Genomic DNA, 22,137 nt, shown 5'->3' on the forward strand with positions numbered 1-22,137 from the left:
GTGAAAGTTTTGCATCTGGTTCCCACCACATCCCTTTTTACTCATCCCAAGTCTCCTCTTCCTGCTATGACCTAAAAAAAAACACATTCAAATCCTTCACTCTTCTATCCCTCAACTATCGTTTTCAATCAAAATAACAGACTAACATGTCCACTTCTCAAATTTTATATTTCACTGTAATAATTCACCACTAATCCTTTATGGGTTCCAGAGTACTGTGCTACTCGCCAAAAAAAAGCGCTTCAACACCCCATCTGGGGTAACAAGCGCTATACAAACGCAAACCAATCCAAATAACTGACTAATATCCATCAATCAAATTACATTCATATTTCACTATACTAATCCAACATTAATCCTTCATTGGTTCAAGAGTAGCGTGCTACTCGCCGAAAAAGCGTTTTGACGCCTCGTCTGGGTTAGTAAGCGCTATATAAATGCAATTACAATACATACAATACATATGGACGCATGTGTTTGTAAGCATACACGTCTTAGGCCTTGATGTAGGTAATTTTATTTTACCACTTCTTAAATATCGAATTTTACTGATTCGGTATTTAAGAAGTGGTAAAAAAGAGGGCGGGGGATGTAGGTATTACAGAATCGGTAAATACCGAATCGTTGAGATTCGGTATTTACCGATTCTGTAAATACCGATTCGGTAATGCCCATTGATTCCTATGGGCATTGAAGCCCATAGGAATCAATGGGCATTACCGAATCGGTATTTACCGATTCGGTAAATACCGATTCCGGCAAGGGTGCAGGGGGTGTCACTTTGACACCCTCTAGCACCCCAAATACAGGCATGTGTGCCATGTGGCACACAGACATGCCCTAAGGGCATGTCTGTCTGTCACATGGCATAGGTGTGCATGCACCCATGTGCATGCACACCTGGATTCGGTATTTTACCACCCAATTGGATTGGGTGGTAAAATACCGATTCTGAAAGGCCTTTGGGACTCAGAAGAGTCCCACCTACATCTAAAAGTTACCGAATCTGTAAAAATACCGATTTAAAAATACCGATTCGGTATTTTACCGAATCGGAAAATTTACAGATTCTGTAAATTTACAGATTCGGTAAAATTGGCCCCCTACATCCCAAAAACCCATTTACCGGTCGGCCAACTACATCTGGCCCTTAGTCCTGTAGACATATACTAACATGCGTTAACATTTTATAATTACATATAGGAGAAAAAGTTGAATTGTTTAGTATATATTTGCATGTGCATGTAGGCAGGTTCAAATACAGGTAAGTGATTCAAAAGAAGACAACTGTTTGCATAGTATTGCGATGCTTGTTTTCAGGGGCGTTGAATGCCCGGGAGGTCTTAACTGGTAAAACAAGCTTTATGTGCTTAGAATTTCTGGGAAAGTGTCCGCTAGTTCCTGGGGCGCGCGGGCACCGGTTACACAACCTAAAGGAAAGACTGCGTACGCAAATTAGTGGTGGGCGTCCTAATTAAATATATGTTCCGGGCAAAGGTTTTAAAATTAAACATCACAGAATCACCAGAGCATCAGACTTGCGCACGATTGGTGAACATTAACCAGCTTTTGTTTTCCTGTCTTAGGTCTTAGGATGGACCTTGTAGCAGCAGTAAAACAAGCATTTCCAACGCAACAGGTCTCGCATTTGCGCGAGTTTGAGCTATTGGCATTGTAAATGGCAATGCCCTTTATTTCAGTGTTTTGAAAACCTGCAAGCGGTGAGTAGACACACGCACTTTGTACTTCTAGTCGCTGCTTACGAGAAGCAAGGCTGGCAGTAACTGTGCCTCTTTTACTGCCAGCCATGCTTCTCCTAAGCAGGGGCTAGAAGTACAAAGTGCGTGTTTACCCACGCTTGCGGGTTATCAAACCACGTGACATAAATAGAAGGCATTGTCATTTAAATGGCAAATGCAAGACCTGTTGCACTGCAAATGCTTGTATTTTCACAGCGGTGCCTCGCCCCCTCGTTGTCACCCCTTCTCTCCTCACTCACCCTTGTTTCCATGTCTCTCCAGTTTGCCATGTTGCTAGCCAGCTGCAGCGACAGCGAGAGGTCCAGGGTGCACGCGCTTAGCCTGAGAAATCAGTCGGCCCCTGTCTCCTGCCTCCGTCACCTGCAGGCGTGATCCTCTGATTGGCGGATGGCGGTGGGAGGTAATGCAGCCACCAATCCGGTACCTCCGTTTCTCCCAATCCATATTCCATGGATATATTTTAACCCATACTCTTGTCATCTGGTTTATGCAAAAAAAAGTCAATATGTACACACGTTAGGGGTTTAGCGAGTTTAAGAGTGGAGGTGGGGGAGTTTTTTTTGTGGCTATGAGATGAGGGCCACTGGGACAGTAGTGAGTAATTGTGGAATTGAGGAAGAAATGAGGGTGACATGTTTGAGGGCGAGATTTGAGATGCGAAGATAGTTTACGAGAACGGTGAGAGTGGATAATGATTAAGATAATCTCAGTATGAAGCCAGGTGGGTGTGATGGTGTGACCAGTTCCAAGCGTGAGCATGTCTGGATGCGCTAATGGGAGCCTTGAGAGCTCTGTGTGAGTGTGGTTTGAGGGAAATAGCTTAAAAAACGAGCACAAATATGTACTGATAAAACCAGTAGGTCTTATTTGTTTACACTGAACATCGTTTGTTTTGTACGATTGTGTGCGCAATAAACATATGTTACGGAGCGCCAAGTTACCCTTCTGGGTCAAATACACATGCTATGTTTATGTTAAGAAGAGTAAGTGACGTCCGCTGGCAGTGATGACAAGAGATGAACAAATGGCCGTGAAGCTTGAACTCTCCGTTTGTCCATCTTAGTAGTGTGAATACACGTTGGTGGTACCCATGATAAGCCAACATCACTTATCAGAAGGCCTGCTTACCTTCATATATAGAGAATCAGTGTCTCCACTTTTACCAGCACATCCACACCTTTGATAGAGCCTGACAGCAGGGCTGCCATTCTTATAATGGGAAAGTGCTAGCAGCACTTCTCTGGCTGCTGGTCACTGGAAGCCCTCACAAGAGGAATGCACCAGTGGAATACCAGCACGGCATCTCGAGAGTCCTCTCACGTTTAATGACAGCCCTTCCACTTCTCAGTGCGGCTCACATACTTTAATGGCACAGCATCAGCACCACTCAGTAAGGCTGATATGCTCTCATACAGCTCTGATATAGCTCTCATATAGCTCAAATGGGACTGCACCAGCAGTGTCACAGAATAAGGTACAGAGCAGGCAACGCTCCAGCACATGGGACTAGGCAGAGATGTGAAACTCCGACATATTAGAGAAATATGGCGTGAGCATTCCCCTGGGGTGTTAGCGCGCTCTCGCTTGGCTCTTGCAGAAGATATGACGGTGAAAGGTCCCGGCCCATAAGTTCTGGACCTGTTCTAGAGACACAGTCCGATGGTTCTTTTTAGCAGCACGGAAGCGTAGAGGGGAGAAAATGTGGTAATAATCCAATCAATCAAGAGTTCTTTTGAACAGATAGTAACCACAGACATCTACGTAAAGTTAGTTGATTTATTACAAAGCTAAAAATAACTGAACAGAAAGGCACCTCAAGACGATAGTGTAAAAAAAATCAACATTTGCATAAAGTCAAATCTGCGTATCCAATTGAAGCAGTACTGGAGCCCCTTTCCCGCTTCTGTGACCACGTTCTACAACCAGTGGTTCACAAAACTCTGTCATTTTTACAGGATACCAGAGATGTCCTGCAGTTAATCGAGAACATCAATGGCATACATGAGACTGACCTGCTGATCACATTGGATGTAGAGGCTCTCTACACCAACATACCCCAAGTAGCTACAGTTAATGTGGTAGAGAGTGCCCTACTAGCTGAAGAATGGACTTCACCAACTCCAGTCAGCTTTATCATGGAGTGTGCAACCATAGCCTCACAGAGAACTTTTTCCAATTTGACAAACAGCTATACCACCAGAACCAGGGGACTTCAATAGGAAGCACATTTGCCCCTAGCCTGGCATGTCTGCATATAGAAGCGTTTGAATTGGATATCATTTTTCATGAACCTAATCCCTTCCTCTCGAATATACTGCTATGGTGCAGGTATATTGATGAAATTTGATTTTTTGTATAAACCAAAGGGTGACATGTGAGGCTTTTTGTCAGTGGATCAACACCTTGACTCCTTACCTTCACTTTTCTATTAGCATTTCAACTGAAAAGATCCCTTTCTTGGATCTTATGATCACCTTGACGGGGGAGGGGGAGTTGACCACTACAATATATAGAAAACCAACTGACTGTAATAGTTTACACCTTTGCAGCAGTCACCACCCAAAAACGGTGAGGAACAATTTACCATATGGACAATTTTTAAGGCTATGCCGTAAATGTAGCTCCATGCAGGACTACAACACTGAGGCACATCAACTAGCAGACAATCTGGGAAAACAAGAGTACCCAGCACACAGCTTCAGAATAGCCAAGAAATGGGCTAAAAATAATAATAGAGAGGCACTCTTGGAACACAACACAAAAACGGGCAGACACTTTGACGTGTGTTACAAGATACACACCAGACACAAATAGAATTCATAAGATTATCAAAAAGCACTGGGGTATCTTACAAACAGGCGAATTTTCTACTCCTCAACTCCGGTTGGGACCCTTTCTTAGAGCAACCAGAGAACATTATCTCAGAGGCAGTGCTGGACTGGTAAGTCCGGGCACCGGGCAATCCCCCAGTAGGCTGAATGGGTTTTGGGACAGGCGGCCGGTTCTGTTTTCTGGGCTGGCAGCTGCCCACTCCCCCCCTCTCTTCCTATTATTCCCTCTCTTTCTGTCTTATTCCTCACTTACTGAAAACTGTGACTTAAAGAAACGGGTCACAACCTCTGTTTCATTCTTTCATTTAGGTGCTTCCCAGTGAAATGGATCCAAAAAAGAAAAACACTTGCAGGAAATGCCCTTTTTCTGACATTTTCCTATTCCAAAGTGCAGCCTCGGGATGGAGAGAAATAAAAGGTTTTTAATATGAAAAATAAATACATATCTAAATAAAGCAAGACAGAGTGGTTGTACAGTGGCCAGATTGGTTTTATTCACATCCAAACACATTAGCCTCACTTTACAGACTTTGCAGTGAAGCGCTACTTTTGTTTTCTCGTCTTTCTTTGAACAGCACTTTTGTCCCCAGGTGGGGAAGTGCACCAATCCTGGATGTATTGCAATATCTGGTTGATGGGTGGATTGAAAAACAAAATGTGTACCATGACTCTGCGTTTATGGATGTGGCCTTTTTAACCCCTTCCCTGCGCTTGACGGAACCACGCCGTCATGAGCCACGGGTGGCGTGTGCTCATGTCGTTCTTTCATGCTGCAGCCGCTCCGCCCATGCAGCACTGATTCTCCGCCTGTGCGGGCAAATTAGCGAGTGGGCGGGGTCATGACGAAACCACGCCGTCATGAGCACAGCTCGCCCGTGACTCATGACGGTGTGGTTCCGTCACGAGCATGGCGGCGCCACGCTCACTCCCTACCCCCCGCCGCGGCCAAGGAGTTAAACCAGACTGCTGACGTTTTGTAAGGATATAAGCAACGGACATTGAAACGGTTCCCTTCAGGGCCCTGTAGTCATGTCCTTAACTTTTCAGGTAAAACCACTAGCTGATTTCTGAATATAGAGTGAGAGATCGTTAAAGTAACCATGTTGTTTCGGCTTCTGTTTCTGCTTACATTTCACATGCTTTACTTAATCTTTCATTCCCTATGAGTGTGTGCTTTTGCTTCTTTTTTTGTGGCAGTATATTACTCTTATCAAGTGCATAATTTCGTATGAGCCACATCCAAGTGTTTATAGCGTGGCACAATTAGGTTGTAGCTGAAGGCAGTGTGAGTTTCTCTCAGTGGGACAGAATTGTGTTCAGTGGGGTAGAGGATGTGGCACTATGGCCAGAGCTGTCGAATTTGGAACTTGGGAACCAGGTTCAGTCTTCATGGCCAGTCCACCAGACCACTCTACTGAGGGAGCATATTTCCATGCTAGACCTTAGAAGGCCCCACTAGACCTTAGAAGGCCTGATGTCTTAGCACAAGCAGATGTACCCTAGTGGTGTCAATTGTGGGTTAACCTTGAAGGCCTGTCCACCACAATCCATACTGAAGTTCATCTCCAGTTTGCGGGCAGGCCTACGAACCAGCACACCCTAGAGCAACAGTGATCCAGTCACTGTGACTCTGTCACTGAGGTCACATGAACCTTGAGGAGGTTAGGGCGGTACGAACACTGTGACCACACTGGGTACCTATTTCGGGTGGGTCCGTAGGGACCGATTCACAAAACTAACTTAAGACAAAATCCTTCACTTACTACCATTTCGGTTTTCACAGAAGGCACTTACTCATTTTGGTATTCACAGAAGGCACTTAATCATTTCGGTATTCACAGAAGTTAGGAGTCCTAACTTTAGGACTCCTAAATGCCTTCTGTGAATACCGAAAGTCTTAAAGTTTTGATGTTTCTCAGTTTAGGAGTCCTAAAGTTAGGAGTCCTAACTTTACTACTCCTAAACTGAGAAAAATCCTAACTTTAAGACTTTCGGTATGCACAAAAGGCATTTAGGAGTCCTAAAGTTAGGAGTCCTAACTTTACTACTCCTAAACTGAGAAAAATCCTAACTTTAAGACTTTCGGTATTCACAGAAGGCATTTAGGAGTCCTAAACTTAGGACTCCGAACTTCTGTGAATACTGAAATGAGTAAGTGCCTTCTATGAATACCAAAATGGTAGTAAATTTAGGATTTTGTCTAAAGTTAGTTTTGTGAATCGGGCCAGTTGTGTTTGCAAGTATATTATGGTTTAAAAAAACTTGCTGCCTCCTTCCTTGCCTCCAGCAATTTTTAGCAACAATAAAAATGTCATGATTACTCCGGTGATTAATGTTCTTCCTAGAGAGAGATTGGATTCTTGTCTAGTGGAAGGGTTAACTCCTGGAAAGGTAGCGCAGAGGGTTAATGTGCCTGCTGCAAAGAACATGCAGGTCACAAAATGCACATAATGTTAACTAGGTTAGTAGATTACTGCTTTTGTCAGACAGATCCTTTTGTTACTTGCAGTTTATAAGTTAAAATACTAACATAGAACAGTGAGCTATTAAATTATACTGCCTAGTATGGTTGTCATGTTGCTTCTACACCTTGTAGTCCTTTGTCTTATGTAACATTTCCTATACAGTGATTTACACACATATAAATGATTGTCTTTGTGTAGTGTGTGTGATGTAAAGTGCTCTGACACTGTACACTAGTATGAGTGGCATTGTAAATCAAATTAAATGCATCTGAGAGAGTGTGGTTATGGAGACTTGAGGAGCACTGTTAACGGGTGGTAGTGAGGGAGTACAAGGCGTAGGTGATCAATGTGGGTACCAACAAACATTGTTGCACAGTGCGCCACCAGCACTAAACCCTGCCATCGAGGCCAGTCCACCTCACCCATTGGTACCTCCATTGGCCTTATTTCAAGAGTAGTAGCTGCAACTCACCAAGGATCAGCAATGCAGGATTTGCACGCACACCAAATTAAGCTTGCAAACTTCACAGTCTCTCTGCTTCATGCAAACGCACTTTTAACATGTGCTACCTGCTCGTGAGCCACTGGAATTATGCAGCAATCGGGGACAAAATGATGCTGCAGTGTTGACTAAATTATGCAACAAAAAAAAGTCTGCAGCGTAAAGCAATATATTTTCTTATGCTTTAATATTTAGACATTTTACACATGTTACGTTTCTGCAAAGATTCTGCCTCATTAGTATCAGTATAACATACAAATGCAGCAGTGAGAAAGGTGATAAGTCAAACTTTGCAAAGGGCCATCCACTTTGCAGCAACTCAAGTCACGTTTTTTAGTAACTTTTTATCCATTTGAGCTAGAAATATGATTAATTAAAACTGTAAGATTATGCAGTGGATGATGTATTATGGGGCAAATATGGCAGAGCCATAATTATATAGAAAACAATTGCAACCTAGGATATTTTGCCGTTCATGTTTGAACTGCTCTTGTGGAAGAAGGGAGGAGAAGTGCTAATGATAGAAACTGCATGGCTCGGAGACAAATGGCTTGTGATTCCACTTTTAAGCATATTTGGGACATTGTGTGATTGGAAATGTATCCCACTTCGTGAATGTATTTAAATGCCAATAACTCCTATTAAACCTTAAATAATCAAGTATGTCCATTGGTTGAATTAAATAACACAATAAGCTGTAACTTGTCGGTGAAATGCCAGACAAATACAAAAAATTGGGATGTTTGGCACATTCTGGCCACACCTCTGATTCAGCCCACTGATCCAATCCTTGGGTTATCCCTGCCCTCAGAGTCTCCGCTCACAGTTCCCCTACTTTTTCCCCCCACTTCGACCACTGATTAAAACCACCTCACCTGACCATGATGACGTTTGTATAGACGTGGACGCGCACAGCGCGCAGATGTCTCTGCCTCCGCGTCTGCACGTCGGGTTTATACAGTTAGGTTCACCGTAGGGTGGGGTCTCTGCTGCCTGGTGACGCTCATCATGACATGCGCCTTAAAAAGTGCGAGTGACTCTGAAGCAGGCATCTCAGAGGCCAGAGACAGGACTGGGAAAGAGAGGCCCGCAGGTGAGTCTATTTAATTACGACTGGACGCCAGCCTTTTAAATTGCATGCAATGCAAATGCAATCCAATATAGCGTTTATGCCGCCCGAGCCATGCTGGAGGCGAGGAGACTGGCACAGGTATCCGGTTGAGACAAACCGCATCTCTGTTGTGGCTTGCCGTGTTTTGTTATGCTGGCATTGTAACAGGTCAGCATGGCCCTACCTTCAGAGCATAATGAATAGACTGCTTGGCAAAGAGGTGTTCAGTTATAAAGGGATGTGCGTCACATCAATATATTCAATGTATGCACAATTTCATGCATATTAATGAATTCAAGAAAAGCTTTTGTATATGTTTTCATTTATTTTAATGATTTGCATAGCGCTGGCATGACGCCTTTATGTCTCTCTGCAGCCAGGGGGCCAAGGCAGGCCCTTGCGATGGTGCCATTCCACCTTTAAGGGCCCCAGTTCGGCCTCCATACTGAGAATGTGTGTGAGATATGAGATTTTCAGTGGCCCCTCGCATGGACAGTGTGCTGGCCATGATTGACTTGTATTTAGTCTGTGCATATTAGGTGCTGGGGGTTATGTGTGTCTCAGTGGTTTAACATACTAGGCACCCTGCATGCTACATGCCCCACGATGAAGAGAAGGTGGCATTGGGTTTGTGCGCACACACTGCCAGGCCAGCAAACCTTGGACCGAAGATGCTCGGAGTGGGTGCTGCGAAAGGTGTACCCACATGTTAAGGGGTGCTCACACATGCAAGGGCAGTCTGATGTGTGTACCACCATGGGATGCCGGTTGGTTCAGGGGCACACCACTGCTGGAGGGGGATGGGGAAAAAAGTTGGTGGCACCAGGAAAAGCCACTTGGTAAGTGGCATCATGTCAGCAGTACCCTGTAGACCCAAGTATGTGGGCACACATACAGAGACTAGGTGTAGTGAGTGGTAGCTAATGAGGAGGCCAAAACACTGTCAAAACATTTATTGTCTTCATTTTTCTCACCACTGGTTGATGAAATTGTGATTCCCTTTGAAAAACAAACTGTAAAATGACTCCTGACCAGCGTGTGATGCTTTCACCCCGTCGTGACCTTTTAGCCTCAGCACTTTGTATGAAAATCTAGACCCAGGCCCATAACTGTAAAAACAAAACTACATGTCCCAGAATGCAAGGTAATGTCTGGGAAACAAGAGTAGCGCCTATTGTCATGACATGTGGTCTTCTGGCAACACTGCACCCCTGCAGTGACCACAAGCACCCATCCTAGAAAAGACCATGGCACAAAGATGACGTCTTTAATTATTCTCTGGCTCAAGGGCATTGTGATGGAATCCTCCATTATACCTATGAACTGGCTCCATTGTACATGGATGACGTGATCAATTATTGGAATTGCCTCATTCGTTGCAGACATGATGAGGTCATCAGTTCAATTTAGGAGAGAAAATTTGTCGAAAAATGCTTTGTTTTTGGACTTTCTGTCTCCAAACTTTTCTTGGGGCGGCAACCCCCTCCCCCCCCAAACTCCCCCTAGTAGTGGTTGCTAACTGCACTTGCGCATTACACACCATGTGGGGGCTGGTCTCACTTGTTCTCTCTGATTCACTACTTATTTATATTTGGTGCTCTCTGAAAGAATGTCTATGGGTACATATGACTGGGTGGGTAACCTGAAGTTCTTTAAGGTCATCATCTACTATTTAATGTGTGTTGAAAGTTGATACAATTGAATATGTAATGAAAAATGTGCTGTAAAATTCACCATTTTGGTCTGTCTTTTTCCAAAATTTTCTTGGGGGGAGAACCCCCCCAAACCCCCTAGTAGTGGTCGGGCTCGTTCACTGCGCACGCTCACTATGCGCCAGACAGGGACTGGTCTGGCAAAATTTGCCAGGGCTGCTTTCATTTCCCATTCTGGACCTGCTCAGAGGTTCGCCATTTTTATTTTAATCTAGACAAGCCGACTCATCTACTAAAGTTGACTTGAAAGTACTACTTAGCCTATTTTACTACACTACCCCACACACTTCTGCACTTTCAACACATTCATCTACACCTTACAGCCCTACACCTCACTTCACATTACGGCTTTGGAACAAAAGATCTCTGAAAAAGAGCCCCTTTACGGGTGCCCGTTGGGCACTGCAGCGCCGGCCTGACGAGGAACAAGCCCAAAGATGAAGCATGACACCCAATTGGGTATGTGAGGGCCCCAGTTCCAAAAGGAGTGGACCTCTGTCCTAGCCTGCGGACAAAGGGATGTGTGCCAGGTCAACTCTTCACTTTTATCTGCACCAAAACACGGAGGTTGCAGTAGCAGTGTGCATGTGTTTGTTGAAGGATCTCTTAGGATGGCATAATACATGCTGCAGCCCTTAGAGACCACTGCTACCTTTTACAAGGGGCTTATATGTGGGCCAGAGGTGTGCCAATTGTGTAAACACAGGTGCAGTTTTGGGAAAGAATACAGGCACTGGGAACCTGATTAGCAGGGACCCAGTGCACATTCAGTAAATGTTACATTCAGAGTCAGGCAAAAAGTGGGGGGTAACCATGCCAAAAGGATTAATTTCCTACAGATCTCATCCAGCTAGATGATCATCCATATCCCTCCCGTGGAGAGGACCTCCACCACGGATCGAAGGAGCTTGGTGAAGCACCATGGAGCAGATGAAAGACCGAAGGGGAGTGCCTGAAACTCCTAAATCTGTCCCTTCTAATTAAATTGGAGAAATCTCTGATGAAGTGGATACATGGGAACCAAGAGGTAGGCGTCCTTGCGGGCCAGCCTTACCAACCAGTCCCCTAATAGAAGGACATCTCTTAAAGATGGAAACCCTCCATCTTGAAGTGGCAATAAACCAGCCATTCATTGAAATTCTGGACTATGACTGGGCTGAGACCATTGTCCTTCCTCTCTATGAGGAATACACTGCTGAAGAACCCATTTAGTTGTAGTACTGACCTGCAAATTGCATATTTTCCCAGAAGTTCTGCCACTTCGGAATCTATCAGATTCATCTCCTCGGTTGAGAAGACCAGAGGCCTTGGATGTACCACCTCAATTGGAGATCTGTAGAACTCTATGTGGTAGCCCCAAACCATCTGAAGGACCCACAGGTTTGCAGTAATGTTCCCCCAATTGTGAGCATAGCTTAGGTGTTTCCCCTAGATTTCGGGGGAAGAAATTATATTGCTTACTGGTATTTCCTCCTTGCCGTTTGCGCCTCCTCTGCCAGCTCGTTTTCCTTTGCTTCTGCCTGAACCCCTGTTGGGGAAGAAAATTCCCTGACAACTGTCGTTCCAGACATTATTTCTCTTGAACCAGCCTCTATAGGTGCAAAAATGGTACAAGCGGCCAGAGGAGTGGCCCGCCTCTTAGTGTCCCTGCAAAAACCTATCCGGGAAAGGTCTTCTTTATGGAAAATTGCTTGCCTCGTGTATTAAGCCTTACATTTGAGGCAGCCGCTCACTCAGAAGCACAAAGTCTCTCAGGCTAGAACCTCCCAGATTCAGAAAACAAACTACCTACACACACTCATTTTCCAGATCGGCTCCAAGGATTTCAAACTCCCTACCAACCAGGGTTCGGTCTAACCCATCAACATATGTCTTCAAAAAAAGGTTGTATGATGGAACAACAAGTTCCACACCCCACATTCCTGAACCATGCTGTCTGAATAACTACAGCATCTTAACCACGCATTGCGAATTTTCATGGTAAAGGCATGCACGGTAAAGGGGTATGTGTGGCTAAGGTGGCAACCCCTTTTTCCATTGCCCTAGGGTACAAACTCATCCCCATCCCCTCACACCCGAGGTGCAAATACCCCTACCCCCTCCCAACCCCTAGGATGTGTACTCCCCCTGCCCTAATGCCTAGAACCTTGTCCCATAACCCTGTCCTTTAACCTGACCCTGGCCAGCACTGACGCACACCCTTAAAAACTGCCCGGCCTCCCCTAAGTCCTAAAAATGACCCTGACTACCCATTCCCCTCCTCTGCTCTGAGGCCTAATACCCTTCCTGCTAATTTAAAAAACGACCTCAACACTCCCCCAGCCCTAAAAACTGCTCCGACCTCCCCAGCCCTGATAACTATCCCTGAATGCCCCAGCCCTGAAAACTACCCTTGACCCCCCACCCTGAAAACTTGCCCCACCCCCAGCCCTGAAAACTAGCCCCATTCCCTCCCAGCCCTGAAATCTACCATAACTAACTCCAACACCCCAGTCCTCAAAACTACCACCAACCCAACAGCCCTGTAGACTAGCCCTGATTCCCCCAGCTCAGAAAACTACCCCGAACGCCACAGGCCACAAAACTACCCCGTCCAACAGCCCAGCCTACAAAACTACCCCTGACCCCCAGCCCACAAAAGTACCCCGACCCACACGTCAGGACCACTCACCTCACCGCAGATCTCTTTCTGCTTCCTCCCTCCATCCTTCCGTAGCTACACTAACCAGACTCACACCCAGTCTACAAAACATTCCAGACCCACCCCCCATATTGTTATAATTGAATACTCCAATCTCTGTCCGACGTGATTGCATGTCCATGGACACAAATACATACTTGGAAGTGCTGCCCACATTTATGGATTAAGCAACAGGAGTATAACCCATAGACCGAATTGAGATCTGTTTGTACATGTATTATCAACAACAATATCTCAATCGGATTCAGTAAAAGGGGCGTGTAAAAATATAAGCAAAAAACATTACGAGAACGCGGGAAAAGGAAGAGAGACTCTGGAATTCATTTTTTAGAAAGTGCACGTAGCATCATATATTTAAGAACACATTTCATACAGGACAGTTAAGGTAGCACTGTAGGCATAAAATGCGGTGGCAACACAAGGGGGCTTTGTGCACTAAGTGTTAGTGAAGCAAAGAGTGACGGCATGAGTGACAAGTGGGTGAATACAGCGAAGGACGCAAGGTGACAAAGTGAAAAAAACACGGTATATACAAAGACAATGGTTCGTCCTTAATCAATGAGTGATGATTCTTTGTTTCGAGAACCAAAGTTGATGGTGCGCCATAAGTTGCGCTGTAAAAGGGTCGACAGGGTTTCAATCCTATTTATTTAGGATCTTCATCAGGACCGGGTTGCCAGTTTGGTGAATGCTGTATTGGGAAGGAAAGGGGAAAATGAGGGCCAGAAGGGGGACGGGGACGCAATGTGGACGCAGAGCTAGCGGGAGTCGGTGGAGTGGTAGCATGGCTATCGCGGGTGCGTTGAACAAATTGTGAGCTGTAACTCAGGGCCAGTCGAAGGGCCAGGGACCCATGTGGCGTATAAACGCCTGGTACTTCCAGGACAAAGAGTTCACATGGCCCCAACTTCACAATCCATGCATGTTCCGTGGTCAGGGTGGGAACATTATGGTCTGCAAGTAAAGCTACAATGCGAGGCCTTGCTAAGAGCTATATTAGGGGCCCAGAACATGACCATTCTGCTCTTGTTGCTCGGCTGGAGGCGCAGGCCCTCCAGCTGGAGTAGCAGCTAGAGTCCGGATCTCAGATGGGCACCACTCGCCAGTTGAGCCTCATCTGGGAGGATATTCGGTTGTACTCCCTTGAGGTGGCCAAGCACCTCTGGAGACCCACAATGGCCAGGAATTGTGGCTGGGGGATAAAAACGGGAAACTCCTCTACTGGTTGGTCTCCCATCAACAGGGCCAATAGGATCATCCCTTAGGTCCTTGATGAGGACGGTCAGTCTCGGCACTCCCTCCCAGAGATAGCTCAGACTTTTTCACATTACTACCAAAAATTATACACCAAATCCGTAGCTAGGGATGCAACAGTATCTCAGGTTTTTCTTGACTCACTGCCTCTTCCTAGCTTATTCCCCTCTGAGGCCTTTTCACTGGACGAGCCCCTTACAGCAGAAGACATAGGAGAGGCAATGTCTGGCATGGAACCGGGCAAAAAGCTGAGCCCAGATGGCTTTTTCATGGAATACTATAATACATTCCGGGAAACCCTCACCCCTTATCTTTTACAGCTCTACTAAGAGGCCGGTCAGGTTGGCTCCTTTTCAGCTGAGGTAGGCTCAGCCACTATTGTAGTGATACCTAAGACGCAGCCCCTCTCCACCTCATGTGTGGAATACCGCCCAATATTGCTCCTTAAATGTCAAGTTAAAATTTTGGCGCCGGTTTTTAATGAATCCGGACCAATGTTACTTCATGCCATCCTGAAGCACGAGACACTGTATCCGAAGGTTGTAGGTGGCCCTGGCTCACCGTCACAGACTGTCTCCGGACCTTGCTCTGCTCCTTATCGACTTCAAACAGGCCTTTGACACGGTGGACAGAGACTATCTCCAGCCGGTGCTGGCTCGGGCTGGCCTTGGGCCAAGAGATTGGGGCATGGTCCAGTTTCTTTATTCCAATCCTACTGCCCGGGTCCGGATAAAGTGGGTCCTCTCTGATGTTTTTCCCATAGAGCGGGGAACTAGACAGGGTTGCCCCCTCTCTCCCCTCCTCTTTACTCTGGCGACAGAGCCTCTGGCTCAACTCATCCTTGCAGATCCCTACTACACTGGCTGGCTGTGGGGTGCAGGCTATGAGGACCACATTGCGTTGTATGCTGATGATGTCCTGCTATATCTTGCCCGGCCGGCGGTGAGTGGACCCAGATGTTGCTTGAACAATTTGAGCAGGCCTCTGGTCTTCGGAAGAACACTTCTATGTCGGTGTTGGTTACTCTGATGCCATCTAGGGACTGTTTTGACTGGCAAAGGACAATCCCTCAGCGTCGGCAGAGCTTTAAATACTTGGGTATATGGATCGCTTTGCTCCCTGAGCTTATCTAGGCCCTTAATCTCCAGCCTCTGGTTTGGAAAGCCAAGTCGGACCTCAATAGGTGGCGTAGGTACTCTCACCGTCAATGCCCTAGGACGTATTGCCCTCCATAAAATGATGATCCTCCTGCGCTTCCTTTATGTTTTCCAAAACATACCGCTTCACTCGCCAGAACTTAGTCCTCTGCTCTTGACAGTACAGCTAACGCATTTTTGTGGCGGGGCTCTTGACCACGCATTGCCTTTGTGCATTGTTAACTGGGGCCCTATGACAGAGGCCTGGGCATTTCCAATCTCTATCTCTACTACTTGTCCTCTCATCTACTTGTCTTCCACGGCTGGTTTAATGGGGGGTGGTTGGACCCGCCTACTGGGTGATACTCTCCTTTCCGGATTTTTCCCATTTTCAAGCCATGCTCTATGGGGCTCCAATGTCTCTTTAGCTGCCCCTGGTGACCCAGTGACCTGGTGTTCCTTGCATGGAAGGCTGCCCTGCGTCATGTACAATGAGAGGCTTACGCCGCAGACACCGCTCTGGCACAACACTTGGTTAAAGGAAACAGCTGCCCTTAGCAGCTTCTGTTCCTGGGACCTCATTGGCATTACAAGACTGGGGAATGTATGGCCAGGGACGCATATGTGTTCCTTTCAATATCTCCGGCAGGCATACAGCCTTAGATAGGCCCAGTTCTATAAATGTATTCAACTCAGACATGCTCTTCATGCTCACTCCCTCTCAACGGATACTCTCCCAGAGTTCAATCCCTTGGAAGCCCAGCTATTATTGAGGCACTTGGGCTAGGCAGGATTTCTCAGATTTTCCGCACACTTGTTGTCAATTCTCCTGGATCGCAAGACAACCTCAGGATCTGGTGGGATGGTTGGATAGCCCCAGAGGAGGAGGAGGACTGGCGAGACTCACTGATGGCCTCTCGGGACATCACCACCTCCACTAAGCTGCGTCTTATTAAGACCAACTACCTTTATTCAGTATACCGTTCTCCATTTTGTCTGCATCAAGCAGGCTTGCGTCATGCCTCTACACGTCCTCGATGTGGAGCTGTTCAAGCAGATTTTTATCATATATGGTGTGGTGCTCCAGTACTGGACAAGGGTGGCCCGGGAGTTGTCCGAGGTGTTAGGATGGGAGGTTTCTCTTTCTCCCTTATTGGTTCTTCTAGGGTTGTTTGAGGGTTCTGGGGCACAAGGGCTGAGAGGTCTCTCCTGGGTTCGGCCTTCAAGGGGGCGAAGCGCACTATTGCCTCGCAATGGATGACCCTCAGATCACCCGCTCTGTCATAGTGGAGAAGAGGTGTTGATTGGTGTCCGCAGTAAGAGCGAGTGGTCTTTGAAGCACGTGGCTGCCCTCAGAAACATGCACGGTATAGGGGAAATGGCTGAGGCAACTCGCTTAATTGGTTGTAACCTTGTGCTGGTGGTTCTTATGGACATGTTTCATCTTACTATTGCCTTGTACAAACTGTTTACCACTTGCAATGATGTACCATGTGTGCCATGTTCTATTGTTTCACCAGTGCTGCTGCCCTAAAATTCATTAAAATTTGTTTAGCAAAAAAATAACTCTAGATGGTCAGTGGGCAGTGATGAATACCTCTTTGCTTAAATCCTATATCAGGTTTACCTCACTTTACCTGCAACAGGCCCATCCCCTGAATTACTGATCACAGTCACAATTATACTACGGATAGATATAATCATGTAAAGAAAGCCAACTATATGTCTATATGTGAAGGATGGACACCATTATCTCAGAATCACCATTATGCCATGTTTAGTACAGCTATCCCCCATAGGTCAAACAGCTATGTAACTCATCGATACTCTCATGAGCGAGCTAGACTATTGTAACCGATCACTTGTGGCATCCTCCTTATGTTTTCACCCCCTAAGACCGGCTAACCCACTTTGCCACATGATAACCAACACCAGAATGAAGTAGGTGGGCTATGTCTGACAAAAAGAGCAAATTACAAGCTACTCACTCTTGTACTCAGAGCCATACACAACTCTACCTAAGCGTTCAAATGATGAACATTACTTCTTTCCATACTTTCTTCTACGTTTCATCTCCTTGCTGTTTGTAAAACTCCACTCCCCCTCAAGATTAAGACAATTTGAGCCTCAAGGTCCTCATTTCTGGAGTATCCTTTGACCACATTTCAAAGTTTCCATCCCCAGAGAGTTTAAACGCAATCTCAAGTGGTACCTTCTCCACCTTGAAAGACCTGTTACTCCTGGATCCTCCTTAATGTCAGTATGAATATGTACAGTACATCAGCCAATACGTCAGTGGCCCTGATCATGAATGTAATGTATAAATCTGTGTCTCATGAGCACGCGGAAGTCTCGCTTTCAAATTAAGGACTATCATTGCTCCTTCATGGACACACCCCACTGCTAAGGTTCTCATATGTTGCTCACACCCTTCCTCTTTTAGAAGGGATTCGAGTGTTTAGTGAATATAAAAACTTGCAGCAGTATCGCAAACAAGGTAGGCACAGGTCATGCCACATTCACAGACAGGGACCAGGTACAGTACATTCAGCAGCAGTGCAAGCGTCTCTTACAAAAACAGAACAAGTACAGCACCTGCAAAGGGAGTGTACGTTTTACACATATCGCACAGGAACAACACTGGGGCCAGAAGTGAAGGATTGCTTCCCAAAAAAGCAACAGATATATGGTGGGTGGCAGCAGTAATAGATCCCTTTACAGGAGGAATAGGTAAAGTATGGGATGCGGTGTAAGCTTCCTTCACACACAACAGTACACAAAGGTTGCAGCCATGCAGGCTTCATACACAGGTACAGATGTAGAATGGACAGAAAAACTGCAAGCTCATCTAGTACACACACAGCAAATACAGTGCAAGATCTCTCCCTCTAACACACACCCACACACATGCACACGCACAGACACATGCACACACACAGACACACATACACATGCACAGACACACACACATGCACAGACACACATACACATGCATACGTACAGACACACACACAAGCACAGACACGCACACATGCACACGAGCAAACACACACACATGCACACGCACAGACACACACACAGGCACACACATGCACACGCGCACACACACACACACAACCACTGTGCGAGCTCCTTTCACACAATGAATACAGGCAACGTTTCAATAGGTAAAAATAAGAGGTAGACTTCAATATTTTAAAACATTGTGTTTAATCTTCAAAGTTTAGCCTGTTTACAGCCCAGCAACCAGTCTCCACTGAATTACCAAAAATACCTATAATGTGATAAAAGCTAATTCTTGTTACTTCTACTTCTAAATCTCCCAACAAATCCTCTTGTTTGACAATGTTCTGTATTATTTAGTCCTGTCTTCAGGGCACTAATCATGAATTCAGTGACGCTGTAATCTAATCTCCGGTCCCTGGCTTCAGGGAAAGCATTATGTAAAGTAATTCATTTTTCTACAAAGGACCTGTTACTTGGAAACATAGTTTGAGCCGAGCAGTCAAATCCCTCCAAAGGCTGCACCCTTCACTGGGACCTGACTAATCTCATTCGTTTTTTTTTTGGTGTTTTTTTTTCAACAAGACCTTCATTGACTCAGTAGACGGTGGACACAGCAAGGTGCCTACATCCCAACGGGCCGGCACTGCATTTTAATCGGGTCGTCAATAGATAGGGTATGTGGATAAACACAGCAAGCCGCCTACAACCCATCGGGCCGGCCGCGTAAGGAGAGCATGCATGGTATTCAGTCAACTTTCCAGGTCTCTAACCAACACGAAAAACCCAACAGCGAGAAAAGATCACATATTCCTTGCCATCTAACAACATCTGGGATAACCACCCCTACCTTGGTCGTCAGCCTTATAACGTCATTCCACATCGTCCCTTCTCCTCAATTCCAAAAGTGTCTGGTGCCCATTGTTCCACCTCTTCCAGCGTTCATGACTCAACCTCTTCTGAGTGTCCCGCCACCTCCCGTCTGGCCCCCCTCCCCGGGCACTGGTCAGGGTGTGTATCATCGGAGTCAGTGTGCTTCAGGAGGTATGTTTGCAATGGTCCCCAGATGTCTCGTGGACGGGAATTAGGTGGCATAAGTTCAGCATAAGTGTGTAACTGATCCTGAAAGAGTATAAGATCGTCCAACCACTACTTAAATTTCAGAGCTCGTCCCCTGACCCCAACGGCATACGATCCTTCTTTTAGCCAACAAAAGGGCCATTGAGACGTATTTTCGGACCTTAGCAGGCAATTGCTCAGTGTATCCCAAGAGGACCACAAGGGGGTTGTCAGGAACTTGTGTCTCTGTCATCTCCTCTAATGCGCTAAGTACTTCCCTCCAGTATTTCCGAATCAATGGGCAGTCCGAGGCCAAGTGCCCAAACCCCGCTCCTTCCGCTCCGCACCGGCTACACTGGTCAGTATCCCGCAGTCGGAGGCGGCGCAGTCGAACCGATGTAAAATAAAGTTGGTGCAAGTATTTATAATGTATTAGTCGTAACCTGCTATTAGCCGAGATTTCCCCAGTCTGCCTACAGCAGAACGACCAGTGTTCATCCGTGAGAGGGTGTCCCATGTCCCCCTCCCACCTGACCCGGGCCGGGGCGGGATCCCTCTCCCATTCCTTCTGTGTAGTGGAGTATAGCCTGGAGACTACATGCTCCGGAGTTTCCTGCTGTAGCAAGGCGTGCAGAGGGGCCATGAGGGGCAGTTCGAGTAGAAAATTCGTCGTGAGATCCCTAATGTCTTGCCTGAGTCGCACGTAGTAGAAGCGTTCCAGTGTGGTGGGGGAGGCGCCCCAAAGAACTCGTCGCTGGTGCAAAAAGTACCTTTTATATATAATCGTCACCAAGTAATCCGAGAGAATTTCCGCAGCATCTTACAACAGTCCCCCTCTTGTGTGACAGGGATATCCGGACGTCCCAGCAGGGGTGCCAGCGGTGAATACAACAAGGGGTTCCGAAGCCGCTGCGCCAGGTCCTGCCAAGCACGAGTAGTACATTGTACTGTATTGGAGGCCAGGTGTCTAGGCACCGTGGGGGCGCTCAGATATGCCGAATGAGGAGTGGGCGCCATGTGTCCACCCTCCACCGCCAGATGAGGCATGTACGGGTGGAGATATTCAGTATTCTGCAAACTGAGCCTGAGCGCAGATAAAATACAGTTCAATGTCTGGGATTTCCGGTTAAAGAAATGTCATCTCGGAGCATAGGAGATGTTCGTAAAAAGTAAAGAAGTTTAGGTTAGACCACCATTTTAATCAATGACACTCTAGCGGCCATAGACAAGGGCATCACAATCCACCTAGCTATTTTATCCATCAGTTGATCCAGCACCCGGCCATAATTATCTCTGATCAGATCCTCCCGGCAACGGGAGAGACAGATTCCCAAGTATGTAACCGAGTCTGCGCACCAAGCCAGTGGATAGTCAGGCTCAAAACGCGGTGGCGATTCGGTTAAAGGGAGTATCTGGAATTTCCCCCAATTCACCTTTATCCCCGACAATCTACCAAACAGTAGTAGCACACGAAGTATTGGATTTAGGCTTACATCCGGGTCTCCCAAATATAGCGTCAAGTCGTCCGCATATAGTGAAATTAGAATTTGCCTCTCCGGTTAGACCAGGGCGTGTTCCCGATGGTGATGTCTGAGTTTTGCTGCCAGCGGTTCAATGGCAATAGCAAATAGCAGGGGTGATAAGGGGCACCCCTGTCGGGTACCTCTGGTGATCGCGAAAGGGGCCGACTGCACCCCATTAATTATGACCCGTGCCTGCAATCCTGAGTACAGCAGAATGATCCAGGCCAGAAAGGGAGGGAAACCCCATGCGTTGTAATACGTAGGCCAGATAATCCCATTCCAGGGAGTCAAACGCCTTAGTGGCGTCTAAGAAAATTGCTGCAGCATTTATCGCCGGGTCCATATCTTGCAAGAGCGCGAATAGTGTACGCAGGTTGTGGGACGTGCCTCTAGTGGGGACAAAGGCTGATTGGTCCGGGAGGACCAATGCGGTTATCAGAGAGCTAATACGGTTGGCTACTAATTTAGCTAGGATCTTCGCATCTACGTTTATTAAGGAGAGGGGCCTGTACAAGTCACAATATTTAGCGTCTTTCCCTGGCTTGGATATAAAGATAATGTGCGCTTCTCTCATAGAGGGGGGAAGGATTCTAGACTCCCTAGCCTCTTCGAATACGTGGTACAAGACCCGGATAAGCAGGTGATGGAAGGTTTTATAGAATTCCGCCGGGAAGCCATCTGGTCCTGGCGTCTTCCCAGAGGAAAGCTGCATTAAAGTTGAAACTTAGTAGGCGGGATGGTGGCAATATATCCTTGGGGTACGTGGTTGAATCATGATTATGGAGTGTAAGGTAAGTGGGTAAACTAGGATCAAGAGTATCCTCAGAACAGCTGTGTCATTTATTCTAGCCACTTCAGTTTAGAGTGATTACCAGTATACATATATATATATATATATATATATTTAAAAAACCAGTGTGTTAGCAGTATATGTTTGTTTTAGCGAACAAATTAAAAAAACAGGTGCATTCACTTACTGATTTGGGGGGTTAGTTGGTAAAATTGTGTTAGGTGATCATTTTATACAAATATATAGTGTGAAGCATGTGACAGGGAGACAGGGTAAATTCCTGTTAGATC

General features: G+C 46.3%; 1 protein-coding gene across 2 annotated transcripts in view; it reads right to left on the bottom strand.

The window, feature by feature from the left end:
* Window positions 1-2,134, bottom strand: part of AFMID (arylformamidase) — a 142,252-nt gene extending 140,118 nt beyond the window's left edge. For both annotated transcript variants that reach the window (XM_086949464.1, XM_086949463.1), the window contains exon 1: window positions 2,000-2,134. In XM_086949464.1, coding sequence (XP_086805590.1) covers window positions 2,000-2,029 — 30 coding nt within the window. In that variant the 5' untranslated portion in view covers window positions 2,030-2,134. The remainder of the gene's footprint in view (window positions 1-1,999) is intronic.
* Between the last annotated feature and the right edge of the window lie 20,003 nt (window positions 2,135-22,137).

This window comes from Lissotriton vulgaris, unplaced genomic scaffold (assembly GCF_964263255.1).
Source record: "Lissotriton vulgaris unplaced genomic scaffold, aLisVul1.2 SCAFFOLD_2294, whole genome shotgun sequence".
Taxonomy (NCBI): domain Eukaryota; kingdom Metazoa; phylum Chordata; class Amphibia; order Caudata; family Salamandridae; genus Lissotriton; species Lissotriton vulgaris.